This window comes from Lonchura striata, chromosome 7, assembly GCF_046129695.1.
Source record: "Lonchura striata isolate bLonStr1 chromosome 7, bLonStr1.mat, whole genome shotgun sequence".
In the NCBI taxonomy this organism is placed as follows: Eukaryota; Metazoa; Chordata; class Aves; order Passeriformes; family Estrildidae; genus Lonchura; species Lonchura striata.
The window spans coordinates 6,565,482-6,584,352 of NC_134609.1; the positions used below are offsets into that span (position 1 = coordinate 6,565,482).

General features: G+C 42.2%; 1 protein-coding gene across 1 annotated transcript in view; it reads right to left on the reverse strand.

Moving 5' to 3' along the window:
• CHAT (choline O-acetyltransferase) overlaps positions 1 to 18,020 on the reverse strand; it is a 36,138-nt gene extending 18,118 nt beyond the window's left edge. Inside the window, exons 1-7 of the mRNA XM_021536141.3 lie at positions 17,928 to 18,020; positions 14,825 to 14,969; positions 7,430 to 7,621; positions 5,222 to 5,340; positions 3,736 to 3,789; positions 2,057 to 2,237; positions 870 to 1,047 (exon numbers count right to left, since the gene is read on the reverse strand). Coding sequence (XP_021391816.1) covers positions 870 to 1,047; positions 2,057 to 2,237; positions 3,736 to 3,789; positions 5,222 to 5,340; positions 7,430 to 7,621; positions 14,825 to 14,887 — 787 coding nt within the window. The 5' untranslated portion in view covers positions 14,888 to 14,969; positions 17,928 to 18,020. The remainder of the gene's footprint in view (positions 1 to 869; positions 1,048 to 2,056; positions 2,238 to 3,735; positions 3,790 to 5,221; positions 5,341 to 7,429; positions 7,622 to 14,824; positions 14,970 to 17,927) is intronic.
• Between the last annotated feature and the right edge of the window lie 851 nt (positions 18,021 to 18,871).

Genomic DNA, 18,871 nt, shown 5'->3' on the forward strand with positions numbered 1-18,871 from the left:
ACAGATAAACTTGAATAAGAAAAGGGGAATCTTGCTTAGGAGGCTAAACTTATTTTGAGACTATTGGCAACTTTTGTATATTCCAGGGCATTAGTAAAACAGCAGTATTTTCTGTGGCATTGCTGAACTGGAGATAGAGAGATTAGTTAATGTTTTCTTCAGGATGAAGAAGTAAATACTTATTACAGGTAAAATGGCAAAAAGAGGGCATTTTTATCACTTAGCCTCAGGGTAAAATACATAAGGTGCGATGTGATATGATGGAGGTCACTAATCCCACCCTTTATTTTCATCTGTTTTCAAGTCTGACATTCAAGTCCAGAATGTGAGACAGCTAAATGCTGCCTGTTGGAAAAGAGATAGCAGTTCCCAGGTAATAACTGGTGCTACCTTTCCTAGATACTTAAGAATTGGTTGAATCAGCCCTGGTACCTTCTCCTCTGATTAGAGAGAGTACACAACTAGATTCAATAGGTGTTTAACTTGCAAGTGCTTTTGTTTGATAAGATCAACAATATCAAATAGTTGCCAAAAGCTAAGAGGATACATCATTCCTATTGGTACAAAATAGATATGAAGAAAGAGACAAATCACAAAATCTGACATAATGTAATTTATGTGATGAAAAACAAAGAATGGAGTGAGAGTTATTACATGGCATAACACTTAAACATACACAGCCAAAGGGTCAAGCTATTTCTGCTGCTCCCCTGGCAACACACATCTTACAGAGTTTCCTACTGCTGGAAAAATTCAGCAGTGGGGTTGCACATTCAGTCCTGTGTTTGCTGTGATGTTTGCTCTCAGCAAAGAAAGGTGATGGTGAGGAGGAAGATGATGAAGAGAAAGCTGGGGTTGCTGAGGCTAACCTTTCATAAGGGTCATCCTGGCCTCTGCCCACTCTGTTCTTCCATCTGTTGTCAGCAGGCCAATTGGAGGCAGCATTTCCTCTTCATTCTCTGCCATTTTTGCTATCTTTTGTAACTGAGTGAAAAGATCTCCCTCACTGAGACGACGGAAATTAATGACAACATCCAAAACAAAAAACTGCAAAAAAATTACAGAAGTCAGATCAGTCAGAGGTGGGTTGGACCCTTTGTGGTCCAACATTTTGCTGTCACCTGGGTAGGTGTTGAGATGCTGAAATCCTGCCTGGAGGGCCAGGCCTGCATGCAATACAACACAAAACCACTGGAGAATGAATGGCCCAGGGCTCACCCCTCCTGTGTTTTAACACCAATATAATGCCAGTTTCTTTAGGGGAATTATATATTGTGTTGGACCCAAATAAAATGTACACTACTTGAATAAGCTTAAAAAAAACTTGGAGAGATAAAATCAGGTAGTATGTAAGTAATTTTTATGGTATTATTTGTTTAGACATAACCTAGAGAATCTAGAAAATTTTCTGTGCTTCCTGGAAAAGCAGAAAGCACTTCACTGAAAGCTACCTCCTCATTCCAAGAGCACCTACAGGCATGGCTCCAGTACTGCAAATAGTCAAGCTGGCCTATAAGGTACTGTGCCCAGGAAACAGAGTCTGCTGCTCCCTGGTAATTACTGGTTGGGGTAGATTGACTCTAACACTTCAGTATTTCTGCCTGCACCTGTGCTAACTTCTTCAGGCATAGCTTAGGGCCCCTACATGGTGTCTATGCCATGCATAGGTGTGATAGGTGGTATAGTTGCCATGAACTTGACTGTGCCAATACTTGACTGTCATGAGAAGAGCATTTCCAGCAAATGCACTCTAATTGGATTATTTTTATTTTGTGATTTCATCTCTGTTTATTAAACATTTTTATTGGAAAGAAAAAGCAAATAAATTCTGTCACATTCCTCCTTTCTGCATCATTGTACTTGGAACATAATATGGGCCAAGGACAAAAATGCTGCAGAAGCATCTTTTAGAAATATTGACTGCAAATGCTTGCTAAGAAGTGAGCTCATAGCATGCTAATTGCATTTCTGAACAGAGATTAGATTAGGCTCTTCTGGACTGAATTTAAGCAAATTAAGAAATATAGAAAGGTATGAAAAAAGAAAACCAATTTACCTGATTGTTACAAGCAACAATGATGTGCTCTGGTTCTGGCATTACATTGCTTTTCTGGGCCACGAGGGTATCTTTGGTAAGTCCTGGAAGACGATAGGAAGAAAAGAGTCCATAGTATTGCTTCATGCAGAGAGGATGGCCAGACAGCTGTCCACGAGAAAAATCAGTCGGTAAAGCATGGCTGCAGAGAAGGAGAAAAAGCCAGAGGAAAAGAAGGGAGACAGAAAGGAAAAGAAATTTTATCTGTCCTTTGTTCTGTTACAATTAGATCAGGTATAACACAAATTGAATAATAAAATGCGATTACAGTATAAGGGAAATAGATGAATTCCCATACCAAAGTTAAATACATCATTTCTGGCAGTTTCATGCATATTCATTAAGCAATTGCATTGTCATCTAGTAGAAATGGAAATGACAGGTTACGAGCAGCTTTGCAATGTGCATAGGAAGGCTGCCTAGATGGGACCCTGGAAATTTGGCAGGACAGAAGTCAGCAGAACAGCTGGGAAGGACCAGCACCTCAAAGAAAGGTACTGATGAAATTCCCTGCAAATCACAGAAGTCATGTACTGTGCTGTGCTGACTGGTTAGAGTGTGTATGTGAGGGTCTTGCTCGACAAACAGGAATGACTTGGTCAATACAGTGGGAATTTCTGTTTTCCACAGGTATTTACTTTTGTGCTAATTTTTACTTAGATCCATGGAGTAATATGTGCTTAAAACTTATTTTTTGGATTGGAAGGTAGGTGAAACCAACATCTCTTTAAAAGCTTCTTTAGTGGCCAGGGAAAAAAAAGAATTACCACAGTCACAATTATTATTATGGATTGTAAAATGCCCCAGTGCAGCAGGAAATAATGGTGGTGTGGTCAGGAGAGGCTGCAGAGACCACAGGAGGAAGAAAATCTTACAGTGCAGAGCTTTTTTCTTTTGCAAAAGGGGACTAAGCTTCCAACTTGTCAGACAGAGGGGAGGGGTAAAGAAGCAGGCAAGGTTTACTCTCATACAGCTTATGAGGGGTAATGTTTTATCCTAGTTTACTTTGCTTAACTGTGTCTTTAGAACTGTTTCTTTAGCTCCCAACTCTTAAATTCTCCGTATCACTTATTTCCTTGTGCAGGTGCATAATACATACATGACTTGAAGAATCATTTATTTCCCATGTGTTTTTATCCAGAAAGTAACAAGAGCTTAAGTAGCTTATTTTTACTAGCTACTGAGTCAGCATTTCTGTGGTGAGACTTCCCTCCCCTGCTGGGATGTGTTATTTCTCTGGGGGGAGGGAGGTGGGACAGTGCTGTTGTAAGTGGAGAGTGCCAGGAAAGGTGTGCAGGCTGTGTAACCACAGTGCTGCTGCCCTTTGGGTGTGGGGAGCACAAGCTTCCTCTTGTGTTCTCAATAACTCTGTTAGGCAAATTGTCTGTGCCCTTTTGGGCTGCACTGTGCCTTCCAGAGTGATGACTGCCAGCCCTCAAAAACCATCCTTCTTCAATATGTTACACTGCAGGATACAGCAGAAAGGGCATAAAAAATTGCTGAAGCACTTGCCCTGAAGCATGCTGGACCCCCAGCCCTTCCCCATGGTGGAGAGGTGCAATACAGTCCAGCTTTGTACTGAGAGCAGCCTTGAATCAGAAGCCCTGTGGATACTCAAGCTCTCCTTCCAAGCCACTTACGTGTCCAGTAAAGCTTTGTAGTCTTGCACTCCTGAAATGAGATTGGCAGCAAACCTGCAAGTAGCAGAGAGAAGTGACATCAGTCTTTTGTCATTTGGCAACACTGGGCTGTTTCTGGGAGACAAGAGGAAAGCCTGAATGATTGATGACACGGCAGAAGGAGAGAAAGTCTTCTGGCTTGCCAAGAAGAGCTCCCTGCCCCCACCCAAAACCTAAATTAATTCATGTCAAGAGAAATATGAAATCCTAGAGACAGTCCTTTCAAATGGTTAAACAGACTACCACAGGAGGAAGCCTGAAAGTGCTTATTTAGAGAATGGGAGCAGAGACTGAATATTTAATAGAATCCTCACATGGGTTTCAATATCAATACTCACAACCCGTCCAGTATTAAAGAACTTTCTGTCCTAAACAGATATTCTTTTTCCAGAGCTGTGGACAAGTGTATTTTTTCCTGATATTATCTGTTTGCACTGCGTTAGAATGGGAAGCTCTGAGAAAAATATTTCCTTGTTAAAGCATGTGCATTAGAAAATGCAAAGTGGAGGTTTTTTGAAAGCTGTGTGCACAATATATTTAGTTAGTAATGAATGGAAGCATTTATAGTTATGTTTAAAGTAAAGTAAAAAGATGCATTAGCTGTCTATGCAAAATGTTAAAATAATGCATATTTGTTTCAAGGTTCTGGCTGTTTTATAGTAGCATAAATTCACATGCAGTTAATTATTTCAGTAATGAGCAGCTAGAGAGTGCTAAAAGCAAAGAGGAAAATTGCACTATATGAAGGTAGATTTTTACTGTTTTAAAAGGAAGGATGTTTTGGCAAAGGCTGAAGAATGGAATCCTGTTTTAAGGGTGTCTGGAGAGGTATATTCTGTGCTTGGCTATGTGCTTACCTTCTCACTTTTTAAATGATAGTAATTGCCCACAACAGGTCAAAGTAGAAAGATCAGATCAGAGCTGGGACTGATGGCCCTGAAGGAAGCAGTATTCTTGGGGAAGAATGATTTCTGAATTCTTATTCTTAGATCCCCTGTGTTTCTGGTGCCCTTTTGTGCATCTGAGAGGGGCAATTTAATGGCAGCGTGGCCTTTTCAGTTTGCAGGGTGGCTATGAGTTACAGTGAAGCCATGTTAAAGATTATTTCCCTTGAAACTGTGTGTCAGAAATTAGTACTCTTTTTTTTTTTCATTGCAAAGTGGTTTACTTGAATCACATACAGTAAAAAGCTTTGTTAACATTCCTTAAAAATGTAAGTACCTTGGCATTTTTTCATGCAATGAACGTAATAGTAATGACATCTTTCTTTCTGCATATCATTATGAGTTACCCCAGAAACACTACCCTCAGTCAGCAGGCCTCATAAGAAATCATTTTAATGGCTACAGCCCTTATTTTTTAATGAAAGTTGATTGTCTTTTTGCAAAGGCCGTACATTTAAAATATCCTTTCGTTTAGCAAAAGCTGCAAAGTCGTAATACATTACCTCAGCTGGTCATTTATGTCCTTGAAATGCTGAGGAGCAAAGGTAATTGCGGGGCTGGAATTGACTGGAAGAGCCAGGCGGTTGTTGAGGTACATGTCATCCAGCCAGTAGTTAAACACCTGAGGGAAGGGGACACAACGTCTCAAAGCTGCCAACAGCACTCAGAAAAGCAGTCTGGGGGGTGAGGGGACAGTGCCTGGTGCTCCTGGTGTCAGCCATGGGCTCTGATTAATGGAGCTGCTGAGCATTTTCAGTCTGGGCTCTGTGACCTCAGCTCAGCAGAAGTCAGCCACAATTCCATAATCCTGTTTCTCCATCAGTAGCAATTTACAGTGTGTTCCATTAAAAACTACAGATTGTGGTGCTTTGGGTATTTTGTTGTTTGCTTCTCTCTACAACCAGAAAATGTTTGAATACGTGTTAACTCTTGCATGGCAATTAGAATATGTTTAAGAGAGGACCACAGTTTTACTAGTGATGCCTTTTCTCAGGGGGCTTCAATATTTGTGAATGGTGCCAAGGTGCTCCATTGCTAGCCATCAGATATTGTCCTGTAGCAAGACAGAGCAGAGAAGAATTTCCTAAGCCTAATAGTTCAGTCCTGCAGAGAGTGGCATGTGGATAGGGCCCCTGGAGAATTTCCTTTGTGTCCACTGACACAAAGGCAGAGTGCTGATTCTTGACCCAGACAGACACACATTAAATTTCAAACAATTTTTATTGAAAACACAGATGAGCAGCAACTGCATTCCTTTATGTCTGAGCAGAGATTGAAGAATCATTATTTGGAAAACTGAGGCTTTAAAAGATCATAAAAAGATCAAATGGCCTTTTTGAGAGGTCAGGCTTTGCATATGGTAACTATAAACAACAACAAAATTATGCAAAAATAATTACAAATGCATGCATCAGTTGAAAAAGTTTTCCTCTGAGATATTTCATTGCTGTTAGAACAGATGCTTCCCCCACAGTCTCTGGAGTCTTTGGGGGAACATGCTAGAGATGCACTCCTGGCAAGTTAAATTCCAAATAAAACCATTTCTAATTTACCTTAAGAATCAGGTATTTATTTTAATAACAAGTATTTTAAACTGTCACAATTTCAGAAAATACTTATGCATCCTTCCTGTGTAATTTTCATGCTATAAGTGTTCAAATGAGCAGTTGTCTTCTGGAATATTATTTCCTATCAGGAACGCTATTTAAATGCTGGTTAGTTTAACCAACACAAAGTTCTGTGATCACAATATGAAAAGAAGATTGGGCAGCATTTTGTTCACAAATTAAGCACTGCTTTTAAAATGGAAAGCACTGACAACACTGTAGCCTTTTCCCCCTGACTGTAGCAGCAATTTGCTGAGGTTTTTTGGTGTGTCACACAAAAAGGAGAAACACAATTCACTGACATCAGTAACAAGCCTGCAGGGTTTCACAGAATGCATAGAATCATTTTTCTTGTTGGAATAGAAGGACTTCAATAAAACTCTAATTTTCAGCTGCCATATTTTAACATGGTTAATGAGGGCAGGATGAACTGTGACCTTGTGGAATGGTAAAATCTACTTTAGCTGTGCCTTACCTAATTTGCTTGCCTTGGGAAGCAGAAAGCTGAGCTTTTGTAAAAGCAAAGTGGTCTGTGTGATAGATGTACATGTGTATACATGTATGTGCATATTTGGCAAAGTAACTACTTCAGGGTAACTGCATTGGTATAGTGTGACAATGAATGGCAAATAATAGTTCAATTTTAAAAGACTAATTCCTAGAATAAAGTATTCCATTCCAGAATAATTGGAGTGGATCACAACTTTGTGTAGATGGCTGTGCAAGGCACTTTTAAAGCCCTATCAGAAAGTATTTTTCATTCTAATAAAAATTCTACATTCAGTTATTTAGGGCAAAGGAAGGAATTACATCCAAAAGGTGTGTTTCCTACAAGTGCTGTGACACTTCTGTGCATGAACATGAGTTGAATGAATGTCGTCATTAATGTCAACAAACTGCTGATCTGAAAACATAATAATGACATGGATTTTGACATAATTTTAAAAATCTAGCCTATTACTTCTGAAATATTCCTTTGTCAGAGTGGCCCCTGTTTGCATTGACCTGCTGAAAGAAAACAGTGATTGAATAAAGGACATCAGAAAGAACTTGTAAATAAGCATTGTGAAACACAGCAATTATTTTTCCACTGCATTTGCTTACCCAGTTTATTGTCTTTTCACTTCTTTCCTCAAGCATTTGCTGCAAGGATTCCCCCAGGCCTCCTGCAATTCCAAATTTCTCCACGATGGCTTTGGTCTTTTTAAATTGCTCTTCTGGCACCAAGTGTTTCATGCACTGTAGGTACATGTGTAATGTCTGTTGCAGTGGTGGAACAGGAAGTTTTGGCACTTCCTAGTCATTAAAAAGAAATATATATTAGTGAGTAATTCTACTTGATTCCAATCTGTCCTCTTTTGTTTTCTTTTTTTTTTCTTTTGTTGTTGATTAATATGTTACATCCCTTTAAAGTTAATTTGTAAATTAATACATTTGAGAGGCCAAATTTACTGTTTGTAGACTTTCAAATGGATAGAGCAGTGGACTAGTGGAAAATTATCGAGGACACTATTCCTTGGTAAAAATTCTAGAAATCCTAGGACAAAGAGGCACGAGGCAAGGAAATACCCTGAACTAACTCTAGGAAATCTGCAAATACATTAAAAAATAATCAAATAATATCTTAATGGTATTTCATTAGTAAAGAAGTTGTGATTAGCTTTTGGTTAGTAAAACCATCGGTTAATACTTGTCTGGTTGGTAATATGAATAGTTATACAATGATAGACGTAGAAAACATGCAGGTCTACCTGTTTATTAATACTGACTATGTACAGTCCTCAATAAGCTTGTACTTCACCCTGCCAAACCTCTGCTGTCAGTCAGTCTGGACCACCTCCAAAAGGCTTGATAAAACATTTCTGTTTATACTTCCTTTATCCTTACCCTGTTTGGAGCAATAATATCTGGGAAGAAAAGAGTTCCATGCTGTCCATGCAATAAAGTTTCCTTTGTTTTTTAATGTAGAATTAACCAAGTGAAGTGTAATTAGTCATTTAAAAACCAGAGCAATTATTGGGACACACAAGACAGATGATGGACTTTGGACCTGGTTAGCATAAGAGATTTGATCATCAGGATGCCTTGGCAAGAACAAACAGAACTTTGAGGATTAAATCAAGACTAGCTGAAGATTAAATCAAGACTTACCGAAAAAGAAAATTACATCAAGACTTCTGCAAGTAAGAGATGTTGTAAAATGTATAAGTTTGTTTATGTGATGATTAACCCAATCATTGTAGTAAAACGTTACTAGCCTTCCTAGTATATAAGCACGTCCACAATCAATTTGGATTCTGACCAGCTCTCAGTCTCCCATCAGTCTCTCCATGGCTGATAATTGGTGCTCTGTGTGAGGAGAAGGAACAGCCTATCTGGCTGCAATCGGCGAGGCCCTGGAACTGATTGTGACAGTGAGAGAACCGCGTTTGGGCCCACAATCACCTGTCTGCTGTGACGTGACAGGTGAGCCAGGGGAGCTGAACTATGGCATGGAACATGTCCAGTGAGAGAGACATCGATGAAACCTGCTTGCCTTCTAGGCAGGCATGGCTCCCCCATCCTAAAGCGCGACCTTAAATCACTTTTACGATGGGTGTCACACATGTTCCTCGACACCATCCCCTCTGCTTCTCAGATAAGGCCAGTGTAAAACTCTACAACCTGGCTATGATGCCTAGCCACAAGCCAGAGCTCTGAATGCTTCCTGCCTTGAGGGCAGTCATGGACATGATTAAAAAGGAGAGAGGGAGCAAGGCAGCCAGTGAGGTTACTGCTGAGGCGGTCCCGGCAACCATGCCAGATTGAAACCTTCCCAAGTCCCGCTCCCCATCCCCTGTCCGCATACCCTCCCCCATGAGCACCAGGGGTAGAGCCTGGTCACCCCTCCAGTCCCACCACCACACCACCGGTGATCCCAGAGCTGCCAGACGCTTACTGCTTATGCAGCAGACACTGACTCCAGCAGTAAAGGGGAGCTGGACCCTTTCAACCCCGGCCTGAAAAAGATCCGGACTTATTTCCTTCGGGTATGCAAAACAATTGGTTACGAATGAGCAAGGAAGCCCTTAAGCCTTAAGCCAGTGTCAAACTTTGACACTGCTGCAGAAATCTTTTTGGTCCCCATGCGACTCAGCCTGAGGGCGGAAAATCCATGATGGGAGCCCCTAGGTCACTTGGAAATTAAGGAGCTGTGCCATATCATGGTGGAATGTGGACTGGGGTCCCCTTACTTTTGTAATTTATTAAGAGCAACTTTTACTACTCACCTCATGAGTCCTCATAATGTTAAGTTTTTGGCAAATCTTTTGCTCACACCAACACAATATGCAATATTTATGGTGCAATGGAACAAAGGACTGGAGAATTTAATTACAATGTATGCAGGGCATGCAAACCAAGCCCTGGCTGCCTTAAATATTGACCACCTTGCAGGGGAGGGTGGGGAGGGTATACCAATCCTAATGGCCAAGCTGTCTTACCAAGAGAAGCCCTAGAGAATCAGCTCATTTGGCATTTCTTAAGGTTCCTGATGCCAAAACCCCTCAACAGTCCTTCATAAATATCAAACAAGGTCCACAAGAGCCCTATATGCAGTTTGTGGACAGATTAAATCAAACAATGGAGAGACAAGTCAATAAGTATCAAGCAAGAAATGTTGCACTCCTCAAATTTGCCATAGAAAATGCTAATGAGAATTGTAGTTGCCTTTTGAAATCTTCGCCTTCTGAACCTGAGCCCACTATATTCCAAATGATACAAGCATGCAACCACCTGGGGATACTACAACACACCACGGCAATCACCTATCAAGTCATGGGGCAAGGCATAGTGGATGATTTTGCTGCCCTGAAATTAACCCCCGGAAAGCAGCTGGTTTGTTTTGGCTGTGGGGAGTCTGGACACATTAAAAGAGACTGCCAAAAAGCACAGAAACCCAAAGCCCCAGATATACGACCTCACTGTTGGAAAGGTCCTCACTTTGCTAATCTATGCCGCTATAAGTTTCACCAGAATGGCCAACCTTTGCAGGGAAACTCATCTTGGAGCGCGGAGCAGCACCATGCAAAGTCACAAATCCCACAGCTGATGCAGCAATCAGGAGCAATGCCAACTTCCAACCAGCCCTGCTCCTGCCCGCCGGACTACTCTCGCTGACCTACGTGCAGCCACCACAGGCAGCACAGGACTGGACATATCAAACAATATCACAGTAACATTACTCGATTCATCTGTTCATTTGCTTCCCACAGGAGTTTTCGGACCATTGAGACAGCATATGCAGGCTCTGATCATAGGCAGATCATCCACATGGATTAGAGGGTTGTTTGTTCTCCCTGGGGCTATTCACTCTGACTCGGTTGGGGAATTTAAGCTCATGGCTTGGACTCCTCAGCTGCCCTGTGTGGTCCTGGCTGGGAGCCGAATTGCCCAACTCATACTTTTTAGCAGGACTCCTTGATACTGAAGCAGATGTGACTGTTATCTCAAAAGGCCAATGGCCCAGTGATTGGCCATTACTGTCTGTGCCTCAAGTGCTCTGGTGTGGGTGGGAATAGTCAGAGCTTGTGAAGACAGCACTTCGTGTACATTACAGGGCCTGATGGGCAGATTGCCACAGGTAAACATTTTGTGCTGTCTGTCCCCCTGGTTTTATGGGAGAGGGATGTGTTGACACAGTGAGGAATTTTTATGCATTCAAATTTTGTATAGGAGTCATTGGGACACCCCCCAACAATGGTCCCTGACTGAAGTGCCCCAGACGCTTTCAAGCATTAGAAGGAGCAGCTCAGCTAATAAAGGCAATACTTGATACAGATGTAAAGCCCTGAGGGACACCTCACCTTAGTCAAATCAGTTATATTTTCAGGTACTTGCTTTTTAACAATGTATTTTCTTTTGAATTTTTTAGGAGAGCTATTAAGTATTATATAACTATTTTTTTATTGTTTTAGCCTTCAATGTTTATATCCCATTACTTTTATTAAATCTCTCAAACTTAAATTTCTCATACAAGCAATCTTTAAAAGCTGCTGCAGGGGGTGCAGCCCCCCTGCCTGGCACCAGCATGGTCTAACCTACATGGCATGCTGAAGTTATAGCACATCAAAATACCAATTGATGCTACATACTATCTGAACTCTGTTAACATTTACCTTTAGTAACTTGTGATTTGTGATTTTTAACAGTATTGTTACTAGAAAAATTCAGAGGTGCTTGTGTGAAAGTGGTGTCTTCCTACATATTAATAAAGAAGCAAAACTGCATAGTTCATTGAGAGTAATTAGATAAGTAATAAATTCAAGATTCCTTAGCTCAGATTCAAGACAAACTTTGAACTTTATTTGTAGTAGTTATTTGAGACTTAACTAGAATTAGTGTATAGGCACCCACTGTAGGCTTTATTAAGTGCTTGCTTTTTACTCCATAGTTTCAAAAAGGTAATTTTATTGTAAATTTTTCAGAACAGTTGTTATTTGCCTTGATGTTTAACTGTTATATGACAAGTTTTAAGTAACTTTTTGATAATAACAGAGTTTAAATGAGTTAATTCTTGTTAAGATTAATTTTTGTTTAGTCTCAATGATGTTTACTTTAAGTTATTTTAAGTATATTTTTCTAATGTTTTACTGAAGTTAAGTTTTAGTGAAGTTGATTTTAAGTTTTGTTGATGTATACCTGTTTAAATTGTAAGATATAATTACTTTACTATACAAGCGAATAACATAAAGCCTAAATGAATTTTGTCAAAATTTGCTCATTTAAATTATAAGTTACAATTATTTTATAATAGAAATAAGAACAATTTGTGCTATTTTATTTTTATAAGTAGTACTGAAGAATGGGTAATAATTTCAGATTATGACTGCTATCAGTTGTAATCCGTTTAATGCTTTTTTTTTTGTTTTGCTACTATTTAACTAAAGATAAATGACAAAGCCAGCTGATTTACAAACCTTCACATATTGTTGTATAGCTATTTACAAGACATATATTATTTTTCTAGCTACTATTAATAAGAGGTTTTTAAAATATATTAAAAAGTCTCTTCCAGTTAAAGGCTGGACCTTGGCCAAATCCTAGTCTTAACTAGTAGAGAAATATACCAATAAGCCCAAGTGTTTTCTACATCAAAACTATACTCAAGTCATTCTGACTTGCCAAATTTGGACCTATAAATGCTAAACCTCCTTTTAAAGTGAACTTGGAGGGCTTACCCGGAATAGTTCTCCAAGCCCTCACTTTAAAAAATGAAGCTTGCCAATTGCTACAGACTCTAAGTAATAGTACAATATTTGAGAAATTGATAATGCATTATTTTATATCACCATTCTATTTTTCAAGTGCTACTAAATGTATATATTATCTAATTTATTTTTACTTAGTATAAGTTTATTGTTTTTATTGTTCTATGTTGCCTTCACGTTCATAATGAGAAATACACATGCTACCAAAACCCAAAAAGATTAGGGGGAACATAGTTCCTCCAGAACTGTACACAAATATTGACACAAAAAATTTTTAAATCAAATCAAATTTGACCCCTTACCCTCCTGAAGCACTCTTGGAACCCTAAGAATTAGAGCCCCTGGGTTCTGTGAAAATGGATTTTTGTGTTAATTTTAAATACAGGGGGAAAATGACTCTAAAACTTTAAAAATGTTTCTCCCTATCAACCCATGTATAAGAATCCAACCTTTTGGTGCAATTACTCTTTTTGTAATCTTTCTAAATCCAGTAATGCCCCTCCTGTGCCTGCCATCAGGAATGTTTTTAGTTTATAAAGATCAAGCCTGAGCCTTTAGTGGCTAAGGTTTTAGCTAAAAGATTATTTTTAAGATGGGTATGTATGTGATGATTTTCATAATAACTGTATTAATAATGATATCTTGCTTGTTTCAGTGTGTGCAGAGATTAAATAATAAGGCCCATAAATGAGTGGTTTTGGTTGAAAAGAGAAGGAGGAGATATTGGGACACACAAGACAGATGATGGACTTTGGTCTTGGTTAGCATAAGAGATTTGATCATCAGGATGTCTTGGCAAGAACAAAGAGAACTTTGAGGATTAAATCAAGACTCGCTGAAGATTAAATCAAGACTTACCGAAAAAGAAAATGACATCAAGACTTCTGCAAGTAAGAGATGTTGTAAAATGTATAAGTTTGTTTATGTGATGATTAACCCAATCATTGTAGTAAAACGTTACTAGCCTTCCTAGAATAGTATATAAGCACATCCACAATGAATTTGGATTCTGACCAGCTCTTAGTCTCCCCATCTCTCTCTCTCTCCATCACCAGTAAGCAATTATGGGAGCAGTAGGAAAACAAAGCAAGGAGGTAATTCATGAAAGACTGGGAAGTTGCAAGAGGCTGTGATGCTCTAAGTGTGGTTCCTCAGGGAGGGAGCTGTGTTGCCTAGTTGAGAAATGGTCATCTAATGCAGCTATGCTTGTCCATTAGTGATTAGTGTAGGCCATAAATTTTTGGAGGTTTTATTTTTCTGATTTGATTTTTGCCCATTGCCTCCTAAAGTAGGCAATGTTCAGATTTTTTTTTTTTTTTTTTTTTTTTTTTTTTTTTTTTTTTTTTGCTAGTTCTTGCTGTAATGGACATTCATTTTAGTAGGAAGGATTGCAGACCATAGTGTGATTTTGGGTGGAAAGAAAGGATTAGCAGTTACCTGTCCCACCTGCTGCTCAGAGTTAGTCCAGTGCATGCAGGGAGGAAGTGCTCAGAACAGTAGGCAGGGACTGGGTGTCCTCTGAGCTAAAGTACCAGTTCTGCCTTTTGACATACACAGAAAAGTCAGTGCTGCATTATGTTCCCTATCTAGAAACCAAAGATTTTAGATACTCATGAAAAGTGTCATAGGATTACCTGTTATTAATGGAAATGAAAATCCAACTTAGCCTGTAATACACCCAGGAAGAAAATAATGACAATTCTACAGGTTAGTCAATACATATTTCTTCTGTCATTGATTTCTCAGTCATTGGAAACAGATGTGCTAACTAGTATTTCTTTTTGATACCTGGCTTTAGCCCAATCTTTCTGGGAAAGGTTCCTGTGCAGTTCATAACTTGCTTAGGAAAAAAACCCTGAAGGCTGACTATTGACAGACATACACACCCAGCACCTTCTAAACCAGATTGAAAGTGAATCATATGCGATAGTTTAATAGTGCTGTACTAGCATGAATAATTTCATGCCATGTCTGACTTTGTAGTATAAAAATATTTGTAGTATAATGATATTTAATTTACTGTAATTCTTCAGAGGATGTTGGGAGAAAGAGTTTATTTGGATATGGGAAGCATAGTGTTAAATCAAGGTTTCTGGCTATAAACTGTTGCAGGATAACTGGTATTCCCTGAAATGAAGAAATTAGCTCTAGAACAGAGCTTGGGTTACTATTATGGTATTAATTTACAGAATTAAAAGTTTTTAAGTCATCTTCTTTTTTCCTTTTTGATTCCCCAGAAAGAGTTACTTACTCTTTCATCTTTACTGCATGTATCTTTCTCGTTCTTCTGCATGTCTTTTTCTAGGTCAGGCATTCCTGCATTTCTTTTGGTATCTTTCGCTGAGGACAGAAATTGAAGTCACTTGGGGGCACTTATGGAGCCTGATGCCTCAGTTCTGGAAATAGAAAAGATTTAAAGTCCTGTCAGTACCCATTATTTATAACCAAAATGTATGAGGGGAGTATTCCCTGCACAAACACATACAGAAGCTTCAGAATGCAAACCTGAAGAGAAATAGAAGTGCAACATTCAATGTAGCTAAACTGAGCCCTGTGGAGATTGCTCTGACATTCTGTTAGTCTAATTTGCTATAAATTTATTTATTCAGAACTATCTGATGCTCATAAAAGGTCCCTTCTCAGCATGGTTTATTTTGTCACTGTAATTTACTTTGCAATTTATTGTGGCATAACCTGCGTGCTTTGTATTACTATTATATGTTAGCCAGAGGAAAGAGAGGACTTTCCTTTGAATGTATTTATGTTGACACAGGTAATAATAATGTTGCAGTTTTCTCTATTAGGATCGTATCTTTTCTCCCATTACCATTTTATATGAAAGCACCACAGCCCTTAAATGTATTTTTCATGGCATTGCTCCATGGGTACGGTGAGGTGCTGTGCTAGAAGATGTAAAAAGGAGCTTGATGGAGATGTGCCTTTGCACTCTGCAGCCTAGAATCTCACAGGGTACCAGTGCTTTGGGGCATAGGTCTGGGCAGGTGGACACTGTGAGCCTGCCTGTGAAGGCTGTGGGAGGACTGACCAGGGATGCTGTACCCTGGGTTTGAGCTGCCTTGTAGAGCAGTTTTTCCAAATATCATATACTTATCCAAGGAGACATTTTAACCTTCTAAAAGTCACAGAAATGATCTGTGACACAGCAAACACTTCCACTGGTTTCTCTCTTGTACTGTGCTTATTCTGGTTTTCACTTCTGAAGATGCCTCTTCACTCCTTTTCTGTGCAGGAATAAGCTATCTGATATTTCTTCTATTTCTTCTGATATACTAGTGACCACTAACTGTCCTTCAATTATGACAGTACATAAGTACAGCTAAAGCAGAGGGAATTTTTTGTGTTCAGTCAGGTCTTGACGGACTAAAAGTTTTTTTTTGTTGTTTTCTTCTAATTACTTTGCATTGTGCATATGCAAAATATAAAAGACAACATGTGTTGACTATGTAGAAAGTATTTTTTTTTGTAATCTTTGGAATTATTACATTCAGGGTGCTGAAATTATTTCTACAACAGCTTTTAAGAATAATCTGTATTAAACTCTACAATGTATGAAAGTGAGTTGAAGAGTTTTGTTTAGCAATAGGGCAGAGATGGTTGTGGATTATTCCTCTCTTGAGGAATTAGCTTGGCTTTTGCAGCCTTGCAGCTTCAGCATGGCTCTGCCAATGTGTATGTGGTCACTGACACCTTGTGTTGATCCTGTCCTCTCCCTGTCCTGCACTGGCTGTCATTGGGGCCATGTGCTGTGAAATAGGTTGTATAAGGTACAGAGATGTCCCTGGGGCCCTGCAATGAGCTATACAGCAAACTCGTGTTGATTTGTCATCTGCTTACAATTTCAACCCAGGAGAGAGACGATGTCCCTTGTGGAAAGGCCACATTAACTCGCTGCACTGCTCCACTCCCCCTCGTGTGCTGCACAGGGCTCATCACTTAGCCATTCACTCTATTCCTACAACACAGGTTCAAAGCACCTCAAATAAGGCACATCCTGTAACTCTTGGAAGACTGTTGGCTTGCCCAGTTGTTTATGGGCTGGCCTCAGCCCCCACCTGCATTCAAATACAGAGCAGCCATTTTGTCTTTAGAGCCCCTCAAACTGTACTCCCTTAAAGGAAAAATCCTGCTGGTATTCTTTTTGCTGTCACTTTTGTTCTTTCTTTCCTTATGCTTTTTTGTCAAACTGCAATATCGTGTCACGGTGACTAGAAGTCTATATTGGCTCAGTGTCTCTAGGAAGTGCTACTACTAACAGCCCTGCATATCTGTAAAAACAGTGTGATAAAGAGTTTGGAAGTGGTAGCCTGAACTGTGCTTTTCTCTGTTGTAGGGAGGAACGGAGGCTTTGTCTCTGGTTCAAGTGCTGACAGCTTAGCATCACACCCAATCCTGTATTTGCTTAATAAAGGAGAAGAAAACTGACACAGGAGAAAATCCTGCAGATATTGAAGATGACTTCAAAGTTGCTCACTAGAAAGCTGTGAGGTACATTTTCAAAGTTATTAAGCAGAAAAAAAAAAAAATCCTAGCTGTTTTTATTTACAGCTGGCTTAGCTGGAGGGCCAGGGTGAGAGGCTTAGCACGGTGGCTTCGAGCACAGCAGGCTGGGGAGCCGGGTGGCCTTCCCCACAGCTCAGAGCAGCGACTCAATTCCATAACAAAAGGCACTGATCTCTCCATGAGCAGATAGCAGAGAAGAACTAAAGCCCATGTGCTTATACTTGAGCTTTCCTGACATGATGGACTCAGGAGGCAGCTTGCAGTATATGGTGTTGTTGGGGCAATACATTCAGTCCCCATCCATTACTCCTCACTCAGTGTTATCAGGAGGATAAGCTTAAAGTTTTCAGGAACCTATGCTTGAAGTTGAGAGGAACATATGCGTTGTCAGGAGTACACGTGTGAAGCGCGCACTGCCGCGGCAGTGGACGCTGCGAGCGGAGCAGGACCCGCCCTGTCGCCGGCCGTGAGCTCCCTGCGGGCCATGGTAGCGCCCGACCCGTCGGGGAGCGCTCACGCTCCGCCGGAGGCTGCCCGTGCGTCCCGAAGCCTTCCTAAGCCTCAGCCCCGAAGGAGCCCTTTCCCTCCCGTACCATCCGTCGCGGCGGGACGCTTGGGCGGCGGCAAAACGGGCGGCCCCGTAGGTGCCGCCTAACCCGCCGGGCTTGGCGAAGGGAGCTCGCTCGGCTCCGCTCCGCGGGACCCACCGCCCCCGCTGCCGCTCTCCCGGCCCCAGGCTCTCCCGGCCCCAGGCTCTCCCGGCCCCAGGCTCTCCCGCAGCCGCGCCGTCCGGGCAGCGGCAGGCGCGGGGCGCGCAGCCCGCCCGCCCGTACCTGTTCGTCGGGGAGCTCCGGAGCGGCTGCCGGGCGGGCTCTGCAAGACGCAGCGGCTCTGTCCAAGGTACCGCCGCCTCCTCCGCGGCCAGGTCCCCTCTGGGTGGGGGCGTGCGGAGGGCGGCTCAACTCCGCCGCCGCTGGCTCCTCCCCGGCCCGGCCCGGCCCTGCCCTGCCCGGCCCCACTGCCCCTCCCGCTGCGCGCAACAGGCGCTGCTGCCTGCGCTGCTGCCCGCCCGCTGTGCCCGTGCGGCTGCTGCGCCCAGTGCCGCCCGTGTCCCCTGCGGGCGGGCGGCGGCAGTCGGGCACAGCCAGGCTCGCCGGCGTTCTTAGGGCCGTCGGGGTCAGCCTCGGCAGCGGCAAGTCCAGCCCCGAGGGGCTGCTGTGTTCGCAGACCCGCGTTGCCGCAGGGGTTGTCGCCGATGTCGAGAAGTGTCGCTGTGGGGCATCTGCGGCTCCTGAAAGCTCGGTGGCCGAACGGGCGGGCGGCACTGCCGGTGGCTGCCGGCATCACGGCGGGGAAGGGTGGAAGCCCCGACGGGGCGGCAGCGGTCCCGGGAGGGGCCCGGGTTCTGCAGGAGCTGCCATGGGGCCGGCAGCAGCAGCGGCTCGGGGAGGCAGCGCGGGCGGCAGCCTGGGGGACGCCCCGCTTTTGCCGCTTACCGCAAAGAAGCGGCTGCGGTTTAGGGAAGCGGATCCCGCCTCACACCGCCGTGGCCATTGCTCTTTCGCCGAACCCCCGTGCCAAAGCGCCATCCCGCTGTCTTCATTAGTTTTGCGCCGCCTGAGCAGCGACTCGGCCTCCCCGGCGGGAGTTGCGGAGTCGTGCGACCCGCGCAGCTCAGCGGAACCGACCGGCCGCTGCTCCGCGGCGCCCAGAGCCCCAGGGACGGCTGGGAGCCCTTTAATAGGTGTTACGGCCGCTTGCAAATGTCTTTTTGCCC